Source organism: Schistocerca gregaria, chromosome 9, assembly GCF_023897955.1.
Source record: "Schistocerca gregaria isolate iqSchGreg1 chromosome 9, iqSchGreg1.2, whole genome shotgun sequence".
Classification (NCBI taxonomy): Eukaryota; Metazoa; Arthropoda; class Insecta; order Orthoptera; family Acrididae; genus Schistocerca; species Schistocerca gregaria.
Window position 1 is genome coordinate 241262529 of NC_064928.1, and position 20964 is coordinate 241283492.

At 39.3% G+C, this 20964-nt stretch overlaps 1 protein-coding gene across 4 annotated transcripts in view; it reads right to left on the minus strand.

The window, feature by feature from the left end:
* Positions 1-844: 844 nt before the first annotated feature.
* Positions 845-20964, minus strand: part of LOC126292181 (zinc finger CCCH domain-containing protein 14) — a 203091-nt gene continuing 182971 nt past the window's right edge. For all 4 annotated transcript variants that reach the window (XM_049986021.1, XM_049986020.1, XM_049986019.1 and 1 more), the window contains one exon: positions 845-1543. In XM_049986021.1, the coding sequence (XP_049841978.1) occupies positions 1439-1543 (105 nt within the window). In that variant the 3' untranslated portion in view covers positions 845-1438. The remainder of the gene's footprint in view (positions 1544-20964) is intronic.

Sequence of the window (20964 nt, forward strand, 5' to 3'; positions counted from 1 at the left end):
CATTCATGTTTTATTGCTGCAGTTTTATTCTGCAGTAGTGGGATACAGTAGTATCCTTTTGTTAGAGTATTGGTTCTTACAAGTCAAAATTACAAAAATTTAACAGAAAACGAAAACAATGAAAAATTCCCGAAATTCTAAATAATTCCTGGGTTTTTCCCGGTTTTCTCTCTTCCTGGATCTCCTGGTTGTTCCAGGTTATACACACCCTGTTTCATGTGTTTGGTCCTCTAGAGCAAGCTATTCGCAGACATCAGTCTGCAACAAATGACGAACTGTGTGACTGTGGCCAGGCCTGGATCCGACAGCAGCCTACTGTCTTCTTCAAGGATGGAATCTACTAGCTAGTGTCGCAATCAGACAAATGTGTCAACAGATTTAGCAACTATTTTTGAGTATGTGTACTGTGTATAAATACATATTTGAGTTAATGAAATTGTTACCATTACTTTACACTAGTGACCAGGTTTCATTTGAATGCCCCTTATGCTATGCTGCAGATTTTAAAATCTAAAGTTGTATATGACATTATAATTTTAAAAAATCTGGAATTTCTGTAGTGTGTAGAAATAATTTAAAATATCTACAATGAATACGTACTTGGACATCTCGAGCTGATAAGTCTCTCATGGAGTCACAGCAGCACACTAATTGCTGTAAGCTGCTGACACGTACCTCCTCAGCTAACCACTCCAGTGGTAAAGAAACTAGTCAGATGCCCATTTTGCTAAATTCCACTTGCTGTCTGAGTCAGGAATGTTATGAGCATAAAAATTTAAATACATTACGTTTTATTTCTTATGTATTATTTTGGATTATACTCAGTAAGTAATAAAAATAATTCTTTGTTTCCGGAAAGTATTTTATTGTGGTCATTTCTATTGTGGTTTATTCTTGTTCGGTGGAAGAAATCAAATTGTTCATACACTAATAATAAATTATACATTATCAACAACAACAATAATAATAATAATAATAATAATAATAATAATAATGTAGTGCACATGGAATACATTTCTGCTCACTTACTGAGGAGTAATTCTACAGCTGTAACCATGTTACAGTATTTTACTCTATTAAAACGAATTCATACAGTGATTAGGAATTATTTCTTTTTACTTGACATAGTGTAAGCCACATAACATACCTCTATCTATCTGTTTATTACATATGAAAAGCACTTGCGTGCACACACACACACACACACACACACACACACACACACACACACACACACACACACACACACAACATGAGCAACTATCATTAAATAAATTAATTAATTAATGACAGAGGATGAGATTATTTCATAGAATTGAATTTACAGTTCAACGGGTAATTGTAAATGAACATGAGCTGAAAGCACTCACATTCCTAAGCAGTGACAAGTGGCTAGAGCTGAAGGAAGCAAATCTGAAAATATATGGTAGGGTTGTCTTTATGCCCGGAAAGGGCACACCCACTTCAGTTTGTCTGTTGTAGGGACTCCGTCGTGCTGGAAAGTGCATCCTGGTTTGACACAATACCGTCCGTACTTGCAAGCCTGCAAACACAACAAGCACAAAATAAATGTCCAAAGAAAATGCCAGTTCACATAAGTAGGGTGGTCACTGTTTTGTTAGAAGCCTACATAATACAACAACTGGCTTATGTTTTGTTCATTTCAACAGCATTCATTCATGTACTGAAGATACTGTCAAAAAGGATAAATGAGCTGTATGTGTTGGCTTAGGTAATTTTAAATACAAACATAGTAGCAGATCTAAATGAGTCAAGAAAAGGAAATTAATGTGGGAATAGTCACACAAAGTTATACACTAACGCAAATGTTTTTTTCATACAGTTACAAATGTAGGTAAAAGCAGTTTTGTATAGGGAGTATGGTGCAGTACGTTTTAAAACAGGGGTAAAGATATGCCAGAACTGAAGGAACCCCATCCCTTCAGAGTGAGGAGGAATGTAACTGAGGAACTGTGCAGACAGATTTTACATAGTGAAGTGTACCCCGCTTTAGGTTAGTTGAGGGAGTTAAAATGGGTAGACAGGCCTACACAGAGGCTGTCCGACACCTGAGGTCAGTGCAATCGAGAAAGAAATGCCTGTACTGCATTTATTGGAGAGGAGCCTGGGGATAGGGATACCAAACAGAGGAACATAGTCATTTGGTCAGGTGAATCCACAAAGGGACAACCTAACATTTTTGGTACGGAATGAATAGTGGACACTTTCCTCTGAAAGGTAGAATGATTTTATAGTATCTGCCCATAGAAAGGGTCGAACTCAATATTAAGCTTTGACAAGGTACGTCCAGTGACAACTGTTCACTTTGTCGAACAAGACATCTAAAGTAATTAGGAGCAAATAAATTTACCCTAGTACTGATGGGTGGTAATCTGCGATCTACATATGTTGAGATTTTCAAATCTGAGATTTGGACGGTTAAGGATGAAATCAAGTATATTGCTAATGTTCGACCATTGCTGTTACCTAACAATGCATTTCACTTTCAATGAAGAAAAAACATCCCATGCTCTTATTAGTTAAAAGTGCATTTAATGTCAAGGAGCGTGTGATGACTGAGCACTGGCACTACAGAATGCTCAATTATTTGAGACATCTTCCATGTTAACTATTATAGACCATATAAATGACGGTGCACAAAAATCTAAAGAAAAGATTTCATTTATTGACTAAAGGTAAATGAAATGGATAATAAATTGTAATACAATGCCAGATACATTACATTTAATTGTAAAGAGTGCATTAAAGGAGTTTTGCGTGCCATCTTTCATCTCTGTAGTATAATGTGGGTTACATGGGAGAATGACCTACATTCCACAGATGACGCTCGAGCTGCTGGAAGGTGACCATTCCTCTTGTAAACACTTTATGTAGGGGGAAAGATCCATCACATGCTCCCCAATGTGATCAGTGCAGTGACGTAACACGGCAGGGGCAAGGTGCAATAGTACTCACTACAGGTAGGCGTTTACACCTTGGTGGTGCCCTTCGAAGGTGTCACTAACACCTCAGAGAAAACACACATACCAAAAATGTGTAAATGCTGAAGACAAATGAAGATTGAACATCTCAGATTTCGAACCGACTACAGTGCTGTCGCACACATCGATCAAAGTATTTGGGTTACTGATATTTGGATCTTTCTTTGTAACAGGTTAAATAGTTGGAACAGTACAAAAGTTTATCACTGAAGATGTGTTCATCATTCACTAGTCGGACAGAGTGAGACACTTTTCTTAAAGTGTCATCCTGCCCAGATACGAAGTCGAGGGTGATAAGTTCGCACCCGACCACAGTACGGAGTAGGCAGACCATGAGAATGAAAGTAAAAAGAGAGAGTATTGGAAGAAAAACAGTTAAAGGTAAAGTAGACCGTATCACACTGGCAGATCCACCAGTGTTCCCTACTTATGGTGTTACAGCCGAGTAGCTGCACACGTACGGGAGGAACATAGCATTTTCTCCCAGACCTTTAATCCCTTTCCAAATTTCACCTCAGTTTGCTTTTCTACTTACTGTATCGGGCGAGTAACATCAGAGATAGGCTACAACCCTGTCTCCACATATTCCCTTTTGTGTATTTTGCTTCTCGTAACTACAGTCTGGTTTCTGTACAAGTGAAGAATAACCTTTCGCTTTCTGTATTTTATCTGTTCTACCTTCAAAATTTTGGAGTGCACTGCATTCAGCATCATTAGCTTTCACTAAATATAGAAATGCTACAAATATGGGTTTGCCTTTTTACAACCTATCTCGCACGAGAAATTGTAGACTAGGCATACCCTCACGTGTGCCTACATTTGTCTGGAACCGAAAACGTTCCCAATGTGGGCTTTTACCAACTTTCCATTTTTCTGTAAACAATTCATCTCGATACAATTTTCACACCTGTGAACACGTGCCTTCTTTGGACCTGAAATTATTAAATTCTTCCTGAAGTGTGAGTGTATTTTGCCTGTTTCATTCCACCAGGAAGAATACTTTAGTTCTGGATAGCTATCAGAACCTCAATAGCTCTGGGGTAATGGTGTCTAGTCGAGGAGCCATGCTTCCATTTAGATCTTCCAGTGCTCTGCCAACTACTTCCTGCAGAGTCATATCTCACATTTCATCTTCACCTACTTTCTCTTCTATGTCTATAATATTGCGTACCTTAGGTACAACCTTTCTTACAGGCAGCGTCTGTCTTTCATCCTAGTTATGCACGCTTTTACGGCCTTACATTTGTCCTCAAAACCACTCCCTATTATGATTATGCATTTTCTGTGAGCATCATTATTTATATGTCTGCATACCTTTTCACCTGGTTCATCTGCTGCAGTTGTTTATTTTTTTCTCTCATCAATTAAATTCAGTATCTCCTGTATTAGCCAGAGGTTTCTACTAAGCTGAGCCCTTTTATGTATGTGATCCTCTGCTGGCTTCACTATTTCAGCCATTAAAGATAACCATTTGCCTTATGTTGTGTTCCTTTCCTCTGTTTCAGTCAAACTTTGCCTAATGGTCCCTTTGAAACTCTCAGTAACCACTCGCTCCCTATCTTTTTACTATTTCCCTTCCAGTGTTTCCAGCTCTTTTCCACATACAGAGCCTTCTTTCACGATTCTCAAACTGAGTGCTAGCGATGATTAAACTATGATCAGTGCAAAATTCTGCCAAGTAGCTTCCTTCAAGTCCCTTTTTCCCAGACCATGTTCTCCTACTGTTTTTGCTTGTCTTTTTTTTCCTATCACCAAAATCTAGTCAACTACCACAAATTTTTCACCTGCCTGAACTATACGAATATTTTACACTACCTCATCGTACACTCTTTCAGTTCATCATCACCTGTGATGCTAGTTGCGTATCAACTTCCACTACTGTGTGGGTATCGCTTTCGGGGACAACTTAATAGAAAATTGACTTAAATCACTCATTAATAGAAAGGCATCTAGACCTGATGATGTATCTGTGTTCTTCAGAGATTATCCAAAAGAACTTGCTACATTTCTATGAATAGTTTACTGTGGGTTCCTACAGCTACAAAAGGCACCTAGCGATCAGGAAAAAGTGCTAATTGTTACCATTTTTGAGAAATGGACATATAGCATTACTCTGTTGTAGAATTACAGGACACATTTTGTGCTCATATATTATGACATTCTTGTAGAACAGAAATATCCCATACAATAATCAACATAGCTTTCACAAAAACCGATTTCAAAAAACTTGGTTCTCACTGTTCGTCCTCGGTATACAGAGCATCACACACGGAGGTTTTCACATCGGTGCCCCATTCCTCGACTATCAAAAGGCATTCGATACATTTCCACAGTCACCCAGAGAACAAAATTCAGTACTCCCTCGTATACAAAAACCAACACAGTACTCTCAGTGGAATGAAAGCAACAGGTGTAATGGTGATTTTGGGAGTACACTAAAGGTGTGTTATAGTATTGTACTGCTTACAATTTATACAAACGATCCACCAGATATTGTCGGAAGCTCACAGGTGCTACGATTGTCTATACAAAGGTAGCATTGCCAGCAAACTGCAGGAAGACATGTGCAGTATGGATGGCTGGTGCAGGGACTGCCAGTTGACACCCAACATACGTGTAAATAAATGCAACGTACTGTGCATGAACAGGCAGAGAGAGCTTCTTCTGTTCTATTACACTATTGGTGACATACCAAGTCAAATTACTAGAAAGGTAGAGAACACAGCAATGCTAGCTACCCCAAGCAGATGTGCTTTGTTACCGATCTGTGACTTCCTCTAGTTTGTGAGTTGTAAATGACACTACAGTTTTCATCATTGATACAGTAGCACAGAATATACCACTAACTCGGTTGTGTAAAAATCAACGCATTTCACATGTTTACGTATGAACAAACCGACTTCTGGATTCACCAGGGAGTATGAGTGCATGTGCCAGAAAGGTCAAATTATATTACTTCAATTTTCGCGTCATTTTCCCACAATTTTCCGTCGACTGTGTCAAGGCTCGGTGTATCGTGATAAACTGTGTACTTTTAAACATTTGTAAGTGCTGTGCAAAATGTGTATCGTCATTTATAACCTGAATCTGCACTTAACAAATTTTGGCAACAGTATCCTTGTTCGAAAACAAATGTTCCCTCATTACGTTGTACTTACACCATGAAAGGTATATTTTTGTGAATTTTTGGACGCTAACTAATGTTTTGCATAACTCAGTTCATAGTAAATTGTGAATTAAGGTTGTATACCTCACAAACATTTGGTTTTCCAGAAAATCATTTCTCCCTTACTCCGGTATATGAACTTATGAGATTAGTGCTATTTCTCATTCACTGTTCTGTTTATTCTAATTCAATATTTGAAATTTAATAATCACAGTATGCACTTGAGCCTTACAAATTTAAATGCTGAATTGTAGTATTGTGTTCTGTGCATATTATAACTGTCACATTGTCTTTTCTTTAGAGGAACTGTATATTCTCAAACATTTCTCATACACTAGTATTGTTTTTTGCCACTGTTATAATTAGTCAGTCAGTGAGCATAACCATTACAAAACTTCAGGACAAAAGATTATCAAGGAATCTAAGAGGGCTATCCAGAAAGTATATCGTGTTCTTATATAAAAAAAAAAAAAGTATAGAAAAAAAATGATGTTTTATTAATTTGGAAGTGACACTGTCATTCCAGTTTTCAACACAGTATCTACTCAAGTTTAGGCACTTACTGTAGCAAACGAACATGTCTCTAAACTCCATTGTTATAAGTTTTTGCAACCTGAGATATCAACCAATTAGTTACACCTTCCCGCAGTTCCGCATCTTTGTCAAAGCACTGTGTTTAAAGGACAGCTCAGTCATTGTAAATCAGCATTTATCTTGAATTTTCCCATCAACTTACAACCAGTTCATCAGTCACACAATGCTTGGTAATCCACTTCACTCTTCATCGTGAACGATAGTTCCACCAGTTTTAAACCTATTGCACCACTGGTACTGTCCACTTTCAGTGATTATGTTTTTCTGTTTCCACATACATACTCTGCAAGCCACTGTACGATACGTGGCAGAGGGCACCTCGTACCACTACTAGTCATTTCGTTTCCTGTTCCACTCACAAACAGAGCAAGGGAAAAATGGCTGCATTCTAAAACTGTGCTGATTTACGGACATTAAGCTTCTCAGTCTCAAGAAAATTTAATATATTCCAACTGAGAATATGATCAAAGTTTGTGCAGCAAACCAATGTTAGGAATATTGGTCTGTAATTTTACGGGTCCATTCTTTTATCCTTCTTATATACTAAAGTTAGCTGTGTTTTTTTCCAGTCGCTTGGAACTTTGCACTCTGTGAGAGGTTCATGATAAATGCAAACTAAGTAAGGGGCGAATACCGTGGTGTAATCTTTGTAAAACCAAACTGTAGCTCCACCCAGACCTGATAAGATATTTGTTTTCAAGTCTTCCAGTTGTCTCTCTACGCCAGGGACATTTATTACTATGTTGGCAATACGGGAGTTAGTTCGACGGACAAACAATGGTACGTTTGTAAGATTATCCTGCGTGAATGATTTCTCAAATACAAAACTTAAAACTTTGGCTTTTGTTTTGCTATCTTCAACTATCACACCAGACTGGTCTACTAGTGAGTGGATGCAAGTCTTACGATACGCTTAGTTGCTGTACATAAGAGCAGAATTTTCCGGCATTCCAGCCAGACCTTAGGCTAAGATACGACAGTGGTGAGTGCTTTGCAGACAGATCTTTTTATAGATGCTCGTTTCTGTAGTAATCTTTGCCTTCTGTCAAAGCATGTTCTCTTTTGAACAGGGAGTGCAACAGCTTTTGCTTCCTCAGCATTTTCCGAATTTTGTAGTTAAACCACAATGGGTTTTTTCCATCCTTAATCCACTTACCAAGGCACCTGTTAAGAGCACGATTTGCAATCTGTTTAAACTTTGCCGATAATTCCTCTACGTCCATCGTACTGGAACTAAATGACTGCAATTCCTTGTCTAAGTGAGATGCTGACAACTGTTTGTATTTTCTTTCTAGCAGAAACCGTCTCCTAGACTTCTTGACTGATTTATTGACTTTGAAGGACACAGATGCTATGAAGGCATCACAATCACTGATCCCCATCTCTATACAGATGCTGTCAATAAGGTATAGCCTGTTTGTGGCTACAAGGTCTAAGATATTCCACCACGTGTGGGCGGCCAAACTAGCTGCTCGAGACAGTTTACAACGTGTTCTATTTTAGAGCTTTCTATGTTGATCAGCCAGCTCTCAGTTCCAGAATAATTTGAGCACGATAACTTTCCCGGAGGATGCTAAATTCGGGAAGTTTGTCACAAATAAATCCGATAGTTTACCGATAAATTTTTGACAGTCAAAGTGTCTTTACCCTGAACCCAGTCTGACTTCCCTTTCCATGTATCGACCGGCGAGTGTTCGTTAGAGTATCTAAAGCTACTGCCTAGCCTAAAAAAACACCGTGTGCTCTCAACAAGTACTCTGCTACCCTAATAGCTGCTTTCTATTGAGGAGAGTCCTACAAATCTCCACCCAAGAACACCAGTAAGGAAAACTGCAGCTGAGACCCATACACTTCACACCATTCCTGATAAATTTCAGATGTTTTACAATTTTTTGGCAACAGAAAACCTTATTACTGACTGCATTTCACAACTCATAGGATTTTCAATTGTGGCACACCTGAGAAACAACACAAAGCTCATCCCTGCACGAATGCCAACTGAATGAACAAACGTCCAGATAAAAATACGGCTAGCCCTGCCCCAACACTGCTGCAAGTCAAAACATAATCTACTTTCTGGATAGCTCTCATATAAATGTTTCCCCCATTTTTCTCTTGTTATATACCTGAATAACTTTCTTGGGTGCTGCAACTTCAGATCTTAAAAAGGAACTTGCCATCTTTGTAGTGTGACGTATCCTGAAATTATAACGCTATCAGTGAGAGTACTTTAAAGTCAACTGTTTTTCGTTCAGATAAATATTGAAAAAGTTAGAATGCAACACACTGCGCATGCTGTTCTCAGGTACAGGATGAATGAGTTGAAGCTGAACTGGAAGCTGCTTTGAGTGGGTAAGTCGGGCAAAATGATGTGAGTCACATACTGGAGATACTGAAAGGTGCTTCAAGTACTATCCTGTCCAACAGAAGTACGGGACCTATCACTACTTGTCCACTCGACAGGGTGGAGCACGTCAACGGTAGGCGAAGGTGTCCCTTATGGGGGAGACGGTGACGCGGGAGAACTCAGCAAGTTACACCTGTCGCGGTAACGGGTACATTTCGTAAGACTGAGCCGACGGGACTTGCTTCACCTTTTGGAAAACTGCACTGACCTGTGTTACGAGGAGACAAATTTAAAAGGGTGCAGGTTTTGTTAACAGTCAACAATTTGAACAAAGAGTGAATAATGGTAACCCTTCGGGAAATTGTAGTAACAGACGGGGGAGGGGGGGAGATACCGAGTGCACTCTGTGTGTATGACACTCCGGTAGCGACTGAAGGAACAAGGAGCAGCCAACTACAGATTGTGACCCATGTTGGGAAGCACAATGCTGTCACCTGGACTCCGAGGCCACACTATCCTCATTTTAAGTGACTGACAGGGAAAGATCAGATGACCACCGCTGCTTGTAGAGTTCAACAGAGCACTCTTTCTGCAGCACTGCCCACAGAAATGATTTCGTGTGTGTGTGTGTGTGTGTGTGTGTGTGTGTGTGTGTGTGTGTGTGTGTGTGTGTGTAACTTTGACAACTCTCTGTCCATTCCAGATAACAAAAGCTATAGGAGAACTTGAGAGAATTAAAATACTACTGATTAACTGCTGAAGCACTGGAACAAAGTCATAAAATTTGACGCCAAACCTAAAACACAGTGGATGTTACACAACACTGGGTACAGGAATGAGGCTAAAAACAAACTCACGGAAGTGACATTTTTGGGATTAATCTAGGCGCATATTGAAAGGTAGACTAATAGGAAATAGAGATGATATATTTGTCACAGTGAACAAGAAACTTCAGTTCATTGAGATGCCAACTGAAACTCCTTGCAGGATTATTTGAGCAAGACTCAATATCGAGGATGGACATAAATTTGCAATTGGTTGTTTTTGTCCAGTATCCGATTCCCTCTCAGATGCAACTGAAGATTTTAGAGAAAACTGCAGTTCGCTATGCCTATGTTTTCCAATCATTCTGTCATCACTAGAGGATAAATTATTCATTCCAAAATTGATCAGGATGATTACAATTTTGTAATTAGTGGCCGCAACAATCTACTTCAAATTAGATTTTTTAAATGATTCTGTCAGGTAAAATGATCTGGAAATCTTATTTGGATCCTACAATTCAATCTCAGTAATTAACTTTCCAATGAGGGTGGAAAAAGACAGTGGGACCCTAATTGATAATGTTTTCTTTGGGGAAGCTCAAAGCAAGAACTGTTTACCCACTAACAAATGCCCTCTCTGATCAGGATGCACAGTTAGAATAAATAACATGCTGCCTTAAAGTATGAATACTCCCATCCCTGCAAATCAGTTAAAATAATTAATGACTCCAAGTTCAATGTTTTTAAGAACAGTTTACACAAGATCAGACGAGAAGAAATTTATAATCAACCAAATGCTAACATAAAATTTAATCTATTCCATGATAAATTCATGTCATTATTTGATAACAACTTTCCACAAAAGCTAACCATAAAGGACATGAAACAGCCATGTAAAAACCATGGGTCACTACAGGGATTAAAGTTTGTTGTGAAAGGAAAAGGAAAATGCATCTTTTAGCAAGAACAAGTACAGATCCTGCAGTAGTAGCATACTGCAAAAACTACTACAAATTACTCACAAAAGTTACTGAAAAAAATCAAGCAACATGCATTTAATGTCAGAAAACAGTAATTCTGTTACTGAATGTAATGAGATGAGAGACAGGACAGCCAGCAACAGAACAGGATAATATCAGTATCGGAGGGACTATAAACAATGAATCACAGGTAGGAAATGTATTTGGTAATAATTTTTTAAATATAGTAGAAAACATAGGGACAAAGAGTTGAAGAAAAAAAATCACAGCAGTGTGCTGAAAATGTAACTCTTAAAAAATTCTATCATAAAAAATGTCATAACTTCCAATTCTGAAATTAAGAAAATTAGGCATTCTCTTAAAAATAAAAGCTCATCTGGGTTTTATGGTGTTTCCAATACAGTACTAAAGATTTGTTCCCATATAATAAGCTCCGTCTTACTTATGAATGTGTAAATCGTCACTAATTCATGGCATTTTTCCAGAGAGACTGAAAGATGGCGTTACACCCCTCTTTAAGAAAGGTGGAAAGAGAGATGTCAATAACTACTGAAATGTAATTTCTTAGACTTTCCCGGCGATTTGATGACATCTCGTGGAAATCGGGTTTTCTGCCGGATATCAGCGTCTTCCAAACACGATATTTCGACGTCGTTACTTGACGCCTTCATCAGGTGTTCCCCGAGACTGGCTGCTCGCTGGACCGGGTCGCACATTCATGCCTGCCCGGTGCCCGGTGCTCTGCCTGCCGTTCCCTAGTCGGTCCGCGCCCGCGAGTCGCGCTATCCTGCCGCTCTAGGTGTTCTCTATTCCATCCGCGCCCGCTCTGGCTGTCTCCAACTGCGGTCGTGGCCTCCTGGTGTTCCCTTCTTGGTTCATGCCCGCAGTGTGCGGATGTCTGAGGCTCGTTGTTGGTGTTGGAAACTTATTTTCTCCGGCATTGCTTCAGCAGTTCAAATGCCGGGTTCCATGCAGTGCTTAGCTGGTATCCTGCTTCCCGGTTAATCAAGTTTTGTGCCATCTTTATCTCTATAGATTCAGTGATGACACTATCCCACAACCTGGGGGTCTGGACCATGACCTTGGTGTTCTCATAATCCATGGAATGTTCCGATTCTAGTCAGTGTTCTGCTACTGCTGATTTTGTGGCCTGCCTTAGACTGGTATGTCACTGGTGTTCCTTACATCTGATTTCCACCGTTCTAGTCGTTTGGCCAATGTAGGACATACCACATTCACAAGGAATATTGTAAATGCAAGGCTTCCTTAAGCCCAGGTCATCTTTGACTGTTCCAAGTAAAGCCCTGATTTTGCTAGGTGGGCAGAAGACACTCTTGATGTTATGTTTAATTAGTATTCTGCTGATCTTGGCAGAGACTGGCCCGGCATACGGTAAAAACTGGTGGGATGTAGAGCTCTGCGGATGTCCCTGGATGAGAATCCGTTGTTAGCAAATACTTTTTGAAGATGTTCAAGTTCCCCTGCCAGGCTGTCAGTGTCAGACAGTGTCTGGCCTCGGTGTACGAGTGTTCTAAGCGCCCCGGTCTTTTGTACTGGGTGGTGGCAGCTGTCGGCCTGTAGGTATAGATCTGTGTGTGTTGGCTTTCGGTACACACTGTGGCTGAAGGTGCCATCCACCTTCTTCTTCACCAGGACATCCAGAAACTGCAGCTGACCATCCTTTTCTAGCTCCATGATGAATTTAATATTTGGATACCTTGAGTTCAGGTGGTCCAGGAAGTCTTCCAGTTTTTCGCGACCATGTGGCCAAATGACAAATGTGTCATCAATGTATCTCAGGAAGCATGTTGGCTGGTAAGTGGCAGCTGTAAGAGCCTCGTCCTCAAACTTCTCCATAAACAGGTTGGCCACTACTGGTGACAAGGGGCTACCCATCGCCACCCCTTCAGTCTGTTCATAGAATTGACCTCCACAAAGGAAGTAAGTCAATGTTAGAATATGCTTAAACAGATCCAGCACAGCTCCATCAAACTTCTCACTGATTAAGTCAAGCGTGTATGTGTGTGCGTGTATGTGTGTGTGTGCGTGCATGTGCGAGCGAGCGAGAGTGTATACCTGTCCCTTTTTTCCCCCTAAGGTAAGTCTTTTCGCTCCCGGGATTGGAATGACTCCTTACCCTGTGACATACTCATCTTTATCAAGAGCATCAAGTACGACTTCTGTGAATTCTACTATGGCTGACTCCGTATGTTTGCCACTTCGGAAACCAAACAGTGATTTGGTTAAAAGGTTGTATTTATTCAGGTAATTCATTAATCTTTCTTTCATAATTGTTTCTATTATTTTTGAGAATGCTGACAGCAGGGAAATGGGCTGGTAATTTTCTACGTCTTCTGCATTACCTTTCTTAAGCAAAGCTACAACTCTCGCCTGTTTTGACTGCTCTGGAAATGTCCCTGATATGAAGGATTCATTTATTATATTTGTTAAGGGGCCTTGTATAATCCCTATGCATTGTTTCAGTACACACACTGGTACTTTATCTAAGCCTACTGACTTTTTATTTTTAGTTTTTGAATTGTTTTATTTATTTCATACTCTGTGGTTGGAAGTAACATCATTGTATTTAGTGCAACATTATCTACAGGTGTTATATTTGTTTGGGGGAATTTTTGCTGTAACTTCCCTGCAATATTGAAAAATGCTCATGTACAAAGTTTGCTAAGTGCTGTGGATTATTTATTACTTTATCCCCCTCCCTTAGCAGTACGTTACTCTGTGTTTGTTTGCCTCTCCCCATTTCCTTTTTTATAACATCCCAGACTGCTTTGCTTTTATTCTCTGCATTATATATTATTTTGTCATTAAATGAATTTTTTGCAGCAATCAGCACCTTCCTATAGATCTTTTTGTATCTATGATAGAAATTTAAGAATGCTGGATCACTGTGAATCTTCTTCATGGAACTGAGGTGTTTAAGTGTTTGGGAGGACTTCTTAATACCTGCTGTTATCCATCTGTTTTTATGGGATGTTGATACAGACATGCATACTTTTGGAAATGTCTTTTCAAAGTTCAATTTAAAAAATGTGGAGAACTTCATATTCACATTGGCTTCCTTAGACACTTATCCCAGCTTTGTTTTTCTAGTTCCTTTGAAAATCTTTTATTTTGATTTCTTATGGATCTCGTTTGTAGGCTTGTAGTTAAGGGAATGATTCAATGCCTGACTTTACTGTTGTTATTTGACAGAGATGGTCTGATAGTCTGAGATCATCTACAGCTACATCACATTTTTCCCTGTCCATATTTGTGGCCACATGGTCAATTACTGATAAATTCGTCGTGGTAACCCTTGTTGCACTATTGACCAATAGGGACATGCCAAAACTTTGAAGGGTGTTTATTAAGGTGCTTCTGGATTCATTTATGATGTTAGTGTTGAAGTTAACGTCCCCACACAGAATTATGTTGACCTTTGTACTTGAGACTTTATCTAGAACTTCTGTTAACTTATTGAAAAGTGTCCACACTACCACTGGGAGATCTATACACACACACAAAATGATTAATTTCATGGTGGTATCAAGCCCTGTTAATTCAATAGCTGATATTTCAAAGTGTACGGACTCTGACACGACAGTCGTAAAATTTGAGACTGTATCAGTCCGATGCAGTCTTTCAAACTTTTTCTTTGCCTCCTGATAAGACAGGCAATCAAGTGTTTTACATTCTTGAATTTTCTTCTCATTCTTAAACACTTAGCATTGCAGTGAATGAAGAGGGTGGCGGTCCAGACAGTTGACACACTGAGATGGCTGGTCACAGGGGCTGCCCTCACAGGATGCTTGTCCAAATGTCCGACAGATAGCCTCATGAGAACAATGGTAAGACGTGTTTGAACCTCTGGCATTTAAAGGGAGGAAAGTGTTTCAGATATGTCTGGGAATATTCTGCAGCATATGAAAGAAATGGGATTAGATTTTAATAGTAAAAATGAATGGTTTGGGTTCCGAAATTAAAATGTCATTGAGTTCTGATATTGATAAAAAATAAATAAATGGGATTTAATATTGATACTAAAATGAATAAAGTAGGTTTGGATATAAATGAGTTACACAGTGAGGTTGTAGAAAAGGACTCCAAATGGAAAATAAAATTTCGAATTTGACAGAACTGTGGAAAAATTACCTGACTCTGTGTTTATTAATCAGGTCAGGTAAGAATGTAATGTTGCAATTGTAACAGTGGAAAGTGAACTAACTACCCAGATTAAGCAGATTTCTGAGAATAGCGAACAATTCAAAGAATATGTAAATTCAGAAGCGGGTAAAATTCATGAACATGTACAAAGCGTAGAAAATTACGGTGAGGTTAACCATGTTGTCTTAGAAAGTAAAATTAAATAAGTGAAAGACATGTGTACAAAGTTTGGAGCACAAGTGGCTAGTAAACTCACTAACTTAGAAGCTAATATTAGTCAGTTCAGTACTAGTATGAATGAACAATTAGGTAACTACAGTAGGCTAACAAAAGTTGAACAGAATGGTAACAGCCATAATGTTTCTATAATGTCTAATAGTGTTGTGGAATCTACGGAAATTGCCTACGTAACACATGGCCAATTTCAGAAATTTGAACCAAATAAGAATGTTCATCCGAAAGAATTCTGGAGTGACTTTGAAGATGTGTTACCTAAAGTGTGGAACAATAAACAAACAAATCGGTTTCATTACTTCTAATCTAGTAGGGGAAGCTAGACTTAGCTCCAGATAAATACGACAGTCTTGTGGAATTTAAGCACGCATTCTTTGAAGAATATTGGGGTAAGAGAAAGAAAATAGAAGTTTTTAATAAGTTATGGTTGGGGAAATATGTGATCCTAAGAAAGATATAATTAAAAGGTTTGTGCAAAAGTGGGTGACTACACTGTCTTATTTAAATTCAAAAGTTGAGATAGAACAGATAATCACAGGCATTGAAAATAAGTTGCCATTGTACTGGCGGAATAAAATCGTTTCTGCACCCAGGGATGACATTGACAGATTTGTTCACTACCTTGAAAGGGTCAAAAAACATTTTGAAAGACGAAGAAAATAACAGAAGAGAATATAGACCTCCCGTAAGACATAATGACAGTAGGACAGAAGTCAATGTAAACAGAATAAGTAGACAAAGAGATAATAATTACCGGGGTAGGGACAGAAGAAGAGGAGGTAATGCTAGAGGCAGGTATAGTGACAGAGTACAGTATTTTGATTGCAATCAGCTGTGAGACAATGATGTAATGGATGAGCATTGCCTGTCAGATGGAAGGGACATCTGAGGCAACAACAACACATGGCAGGAAAACTTAAGAGTCTGCGAGGACGCTGGCATTCGCAGACACAAGCATTACCAATTAAACTCAGTGGCGAAACCATTTGTAAAGAAAGCTCTTGTTAAACAGTGTTTAGAAAGTAATGGTGGTGTATTCAGGAGGGCAGAGGAGAGTGATAGTAAGGAAAACCAGAACCATCTTAAAGGGGAACTAAGTACTGTGAGTGAAGACTCATATCAGGATGTGGGGTGGGGTGAATCAATGCTCCGAAACAAACGAGAAGCTATGTATAAATGGTGGAAGTAATACTAAGAAAATACATGAGGAGGTGGTGAATAGGCTGAATCAAATAACTACAGAAAGTGAGGAGGAAGAATCAGATGGAGAAGAAGAAGGGGGTCATTTAAATTATTCTGACAACACCTTGAACAGGGTTGCAGAAACAGAAATGGTGGTTGAAATATTAGAGAAGTGTTTTGATTTGTCTACAATGGATCAGATAGTAAATGCCAGCACATTAAATGAAGTACACAGTGATTCAGTTAAGCTAAGTGTAGTTTCCACTGAATGGGTAAGTTTTGATAGACAAGAAGTAGTTCATGAATTGCTAGAAGAACCTGAATCTGTAGTTAGAAGAGAGTATGTGAGCCAACTGATTACTGAAGTAATTGTGTTTGGAGAAAAGGTTCCTTGTCTAATTGATACTGGTTCAGAAGTGTGTGCTGTATCACAGAATTTTGTAAATGCTCTCCCAAAGAGTAAACAAATCGTTATAATGCCCACTGGTGGAGTAAAAATTGTAGTGGCCACAGGTAAAAGTAAAAAGGTGGTTAATCAGGATATACTGTTACCAGTTATTATAAGTGGTGTACAAACTGAAAAGAATTTTTTTAATTATTAATGGGCTTAGTGTGGAAATGTTGGTAGGTGCTGATTTCTTGCATAAGTATGAAGGATGGGTTAATTTTAGTACTAATGAAAGAATTATAAGAATAAAAGGAAAACCGGTAATTATTTCATTTATCGGAAAAGGACAAGATATAAACAATGAACAGAGTGTCATTCCAATTCGTCTCTGTAGGATTGCTAATTTAATTGATGGCTATAATGAATATGGTGAAAGGGAAGAAGTGGATCCTTCCGAACTAGAAAATGTCAGAATCAGGATAGATGAAAAACTAGAGGAACTTACTTAATTAAGTGATATACAAAAGGACGATTGAAGACAAATTTTGAATAAACATTGTGAGGTATTTTCAGATCAGCGTGGATTAGTTCGAAATTACGAACGCTATTTAACCGTGAAAGAAGATGCACATTTTTTCTAAAAACTATTTGCCATTCTAGAAGTTCATAGGGAAGCCATTCGAGACTTAATACAGAAAATGCTCAATTGGGGGATAATTGAAAAGGCTAATTACTGTTTACATGGATGATGTACTGATTTTGACTCCCACTTGGGAAGAGCACTGTTTGCTATTAAAATGGGGAGGGGGAGAGGGGATGAAATTGAAGTTAGATAAGACAGAACTTGTCAAAAAAAAGAGAGATTAAATTCCTGGGAAGGAATTATGCCCGATACAAGTAAAATAAATGCTATTAGGGAATATGTAGCACCGACCACATGAAGGAACTAAATGGAATGTTCAGTTTGTTTGGATTTTATAGAAAATTTGTGGCAGGGCAACGATTTAAAGATTCTTGTTTAAGGGAATTGTTGAAGAAAAATATTCCCTGTAAGTGGACCCTGGAATGTCAAACCACTTTTGAAAAACTTAAGGAAGCACTAGTGGATAGTCAGATTTTGAATCATCCTGACTTTTCCAAACCTTTTTGTTTAGGATCAGGTGCCTGTGGTTACGGTCTGCGGGTAGAATTGTTCCAGACAGAGATGGTTGGAGAAAAACATATCCACAAAATTATCGCATTTGCAAGTTGACTGTTACAACAATCGGAGAAAAATTACAGCATCTCTAAACTGGAAGCTTTAGTGGTTATTTTTGGTTTGCAAAAGTTTAAGCAATACCTGTTAGGACATAAAGTGTTGATTTTTACGGACCATGGCGCTCTAGCTTAATTAAATACTTGTCAGCTCAAACATGATAGACTCTGGAGGTGGTCTATGTATTTGAAACAGTATGTAAAGGGTGCTGAAAACGTAGTGGCAGATGTGCTATCCAAAAGTGTAAAGAATAAAGAGCAAGAGGTGGATCCTGTGACGAACATGAATTGTGATGAGATATTGATTGCAATCTTTCAGTTACAGAGATTAAACACATCTGTAAGAACCTTAGGTGAGAACAAAATCAGGATGATAACTTAAATTGGTGAAAAGTAGCAATAGATCTTTTCAGCCCACTACCTGTTTCAAGAGGAGGTTATGAGTATGTGTTCATACTGGTAGATGGATTCACTAAACATGTGAAATTTTATCTGCTTAAGAAGTTTAACTCCAAGGTAACTTTAAGTAAACTAGAGTAAGACTATTTTATCAAAATTGGTGTGTCAAAAGCTATTTTGCCAGATACTAGTCAACGGTTTATATCTAATCATGTTGAAGAATGTTTAAGTAAGGAAAACAGAGTACATCACAATCTGGGCTTATTTTCCACAGGGAAATATGTGTGAAAGAACCACGAAAGAACTTAACCATCTCTGTAGGACATACTGTCATAAGAAGCACTCATTATGGGCTAATTACTTGATGTTGAGGAAGTAATTAGACCTAACATCATCCTATTCGAGTTAGTAGAATTCCCTAAAATTACAGATTTGGCTATGGAAGAAAAGAAGGACCCTTCAGAGTAATAGAGGAACCGTATTCTAATGCCTATAGTCTAGAGTATGTGAAGTCACATAAACTATTTGGATTAAGAAACATTATTGATTTAAAGAGATACATTCAGAAAGAAATCTAAAACCATAGTAACTGCACTAGATTACTACCTTATTCTCCGCCCTGTCAAATTTCTCCAGGGCTGTGTGTCTTATGTTGCGAGGAGGAGGGGAGGATATTAGTGTTTAACGTCCCATCGACAACGAGGTCATTAGAGACGGAGCGCAAGCTCGGGTGAGAGAAGGATGGGGAAGGAAATCGGCCGTGCCCTTTCAAAGGAACCATCCCGGCATTTGCCTGAAGCGATTTAGGGAAATCATGGAAAACCTAAATCAGGATGGCCGGAGACGGGATTGAACCGTCGCCCTCCCGAATGCGAGTCCAGTGTGCCAACCACTGCGCCACCTCGCTCGGCTGCATGTTGCAGTTAGCGTCCGCAGAGTGCTCATCTAATAAGTTTATTCCTTCAATTTTCATTTTCGTAAACCTATAACCTAACTGTCTCTTTAATCTATGCATCCTTGCCGCCCCCCCCCCCCCCCCTTTTGATAGTGCAGAAGGATCACTTTTCTATCAACTCATTGCAATTCTTTGTATTGCCACTTAACACTACCAACAGGTTACAGACGTGCTGAGTGGTGGGAAACGCTGCAGCAACTATGCTTCCCTCTTTTTTCCCTAGCATGAGGAAGAAGCAGAACAGATTTCCAGCACTGTTTCTTGGTTAAACCATTGACAGTATCCTTAGACAGTCTTCCCATTCTTGCCCAGGCCCTTGTATGGACCCATAATGATACCGTCTAGTTACGGACTTGTTGAGTGATGAGATGACTGAGGCAACAATGATCCTCCCTCCTATCGCTGGTGTAGGTGATCAGCAGAGCAGTTTTTCAACCAAACACAAACTTACATTGACACATTTGTTCTAATAGTGAACTAAGATACTGACCAAAACTAACATAAATGTAAATGAGATGACTAGAAAGCCAAAGAGAGGTGGACTTAAGTGTATTTAATATTGTCAGTTATGTATGTTTTCTTGAATGAAGTTGTCTATGATGAATTTGAGAGCTACGGAAGTTGGCCTGATTTATGCTCAGTAGTTTCTGTAAGGACCTGTTGTATATAATATCTGTTTGATAAGTGTTTTAGTACAGGTAATAATGAAGAATCACAGAAGTAGTCATGAAAATAAATACACACACACACACACACACACACACACACACAGACAGACACAAGCTCCACAAATATTCCGCACGTCCAGGGCCTCGCTGCGATTGAGCACTTCCTTTCACGCCCATCAGCTGAAACCCTACCTAAAACCTCTTTCCTCATTAGCTTGGCCAGATTCATCCTGACCCACAACTACTTCACTTTCGAAGGCCAGACATATCAACAATTAAAGAGAACAGCTATGGGTACCAGGATGGCCCCCTCATACGCCAACCTATTTATGGGTCGCTTACAGGAAGCCTTCTTGGTTACCAAGGCCTGACAACCCAAAGTTTGGTACAGATTTAATGACGACATCTTCATGATCTGGACTCACAGTGAAGAACAACTCCAGAATTTCCTCACCAACCTCAACTCCTTTGGTTCCATCAGATTCACCTGGTCCTACTCCAAATCCCATGCCACTTTCCTCGACGTTGACCTACATCTGTCCAATGGCCAGCTTCACACACCCGTCCACATCAAACTCACCAACAAGCAACAGTACCTCCATTATGACAGCTGTCACCCATTCCATATCAAACAGTCACTTCCCTACAGCCTAGGTCTTCGTGGCAAATGAATCTGCTCCAGTCCGGAATCCCTGAACCATTACACCAACAACCTGAAAACAGCTTTCGCATCCCGCTACCACCCTCCCGACTTGGTACAGAAGCCACTTCCTTATCCCCTTATACCCAGAACCTCCCACAGAAGAACCCCAAAAGTGCCCCACTTGTGACAGGATACTTTCCGGGACTGCATCAGACTCAGAATGT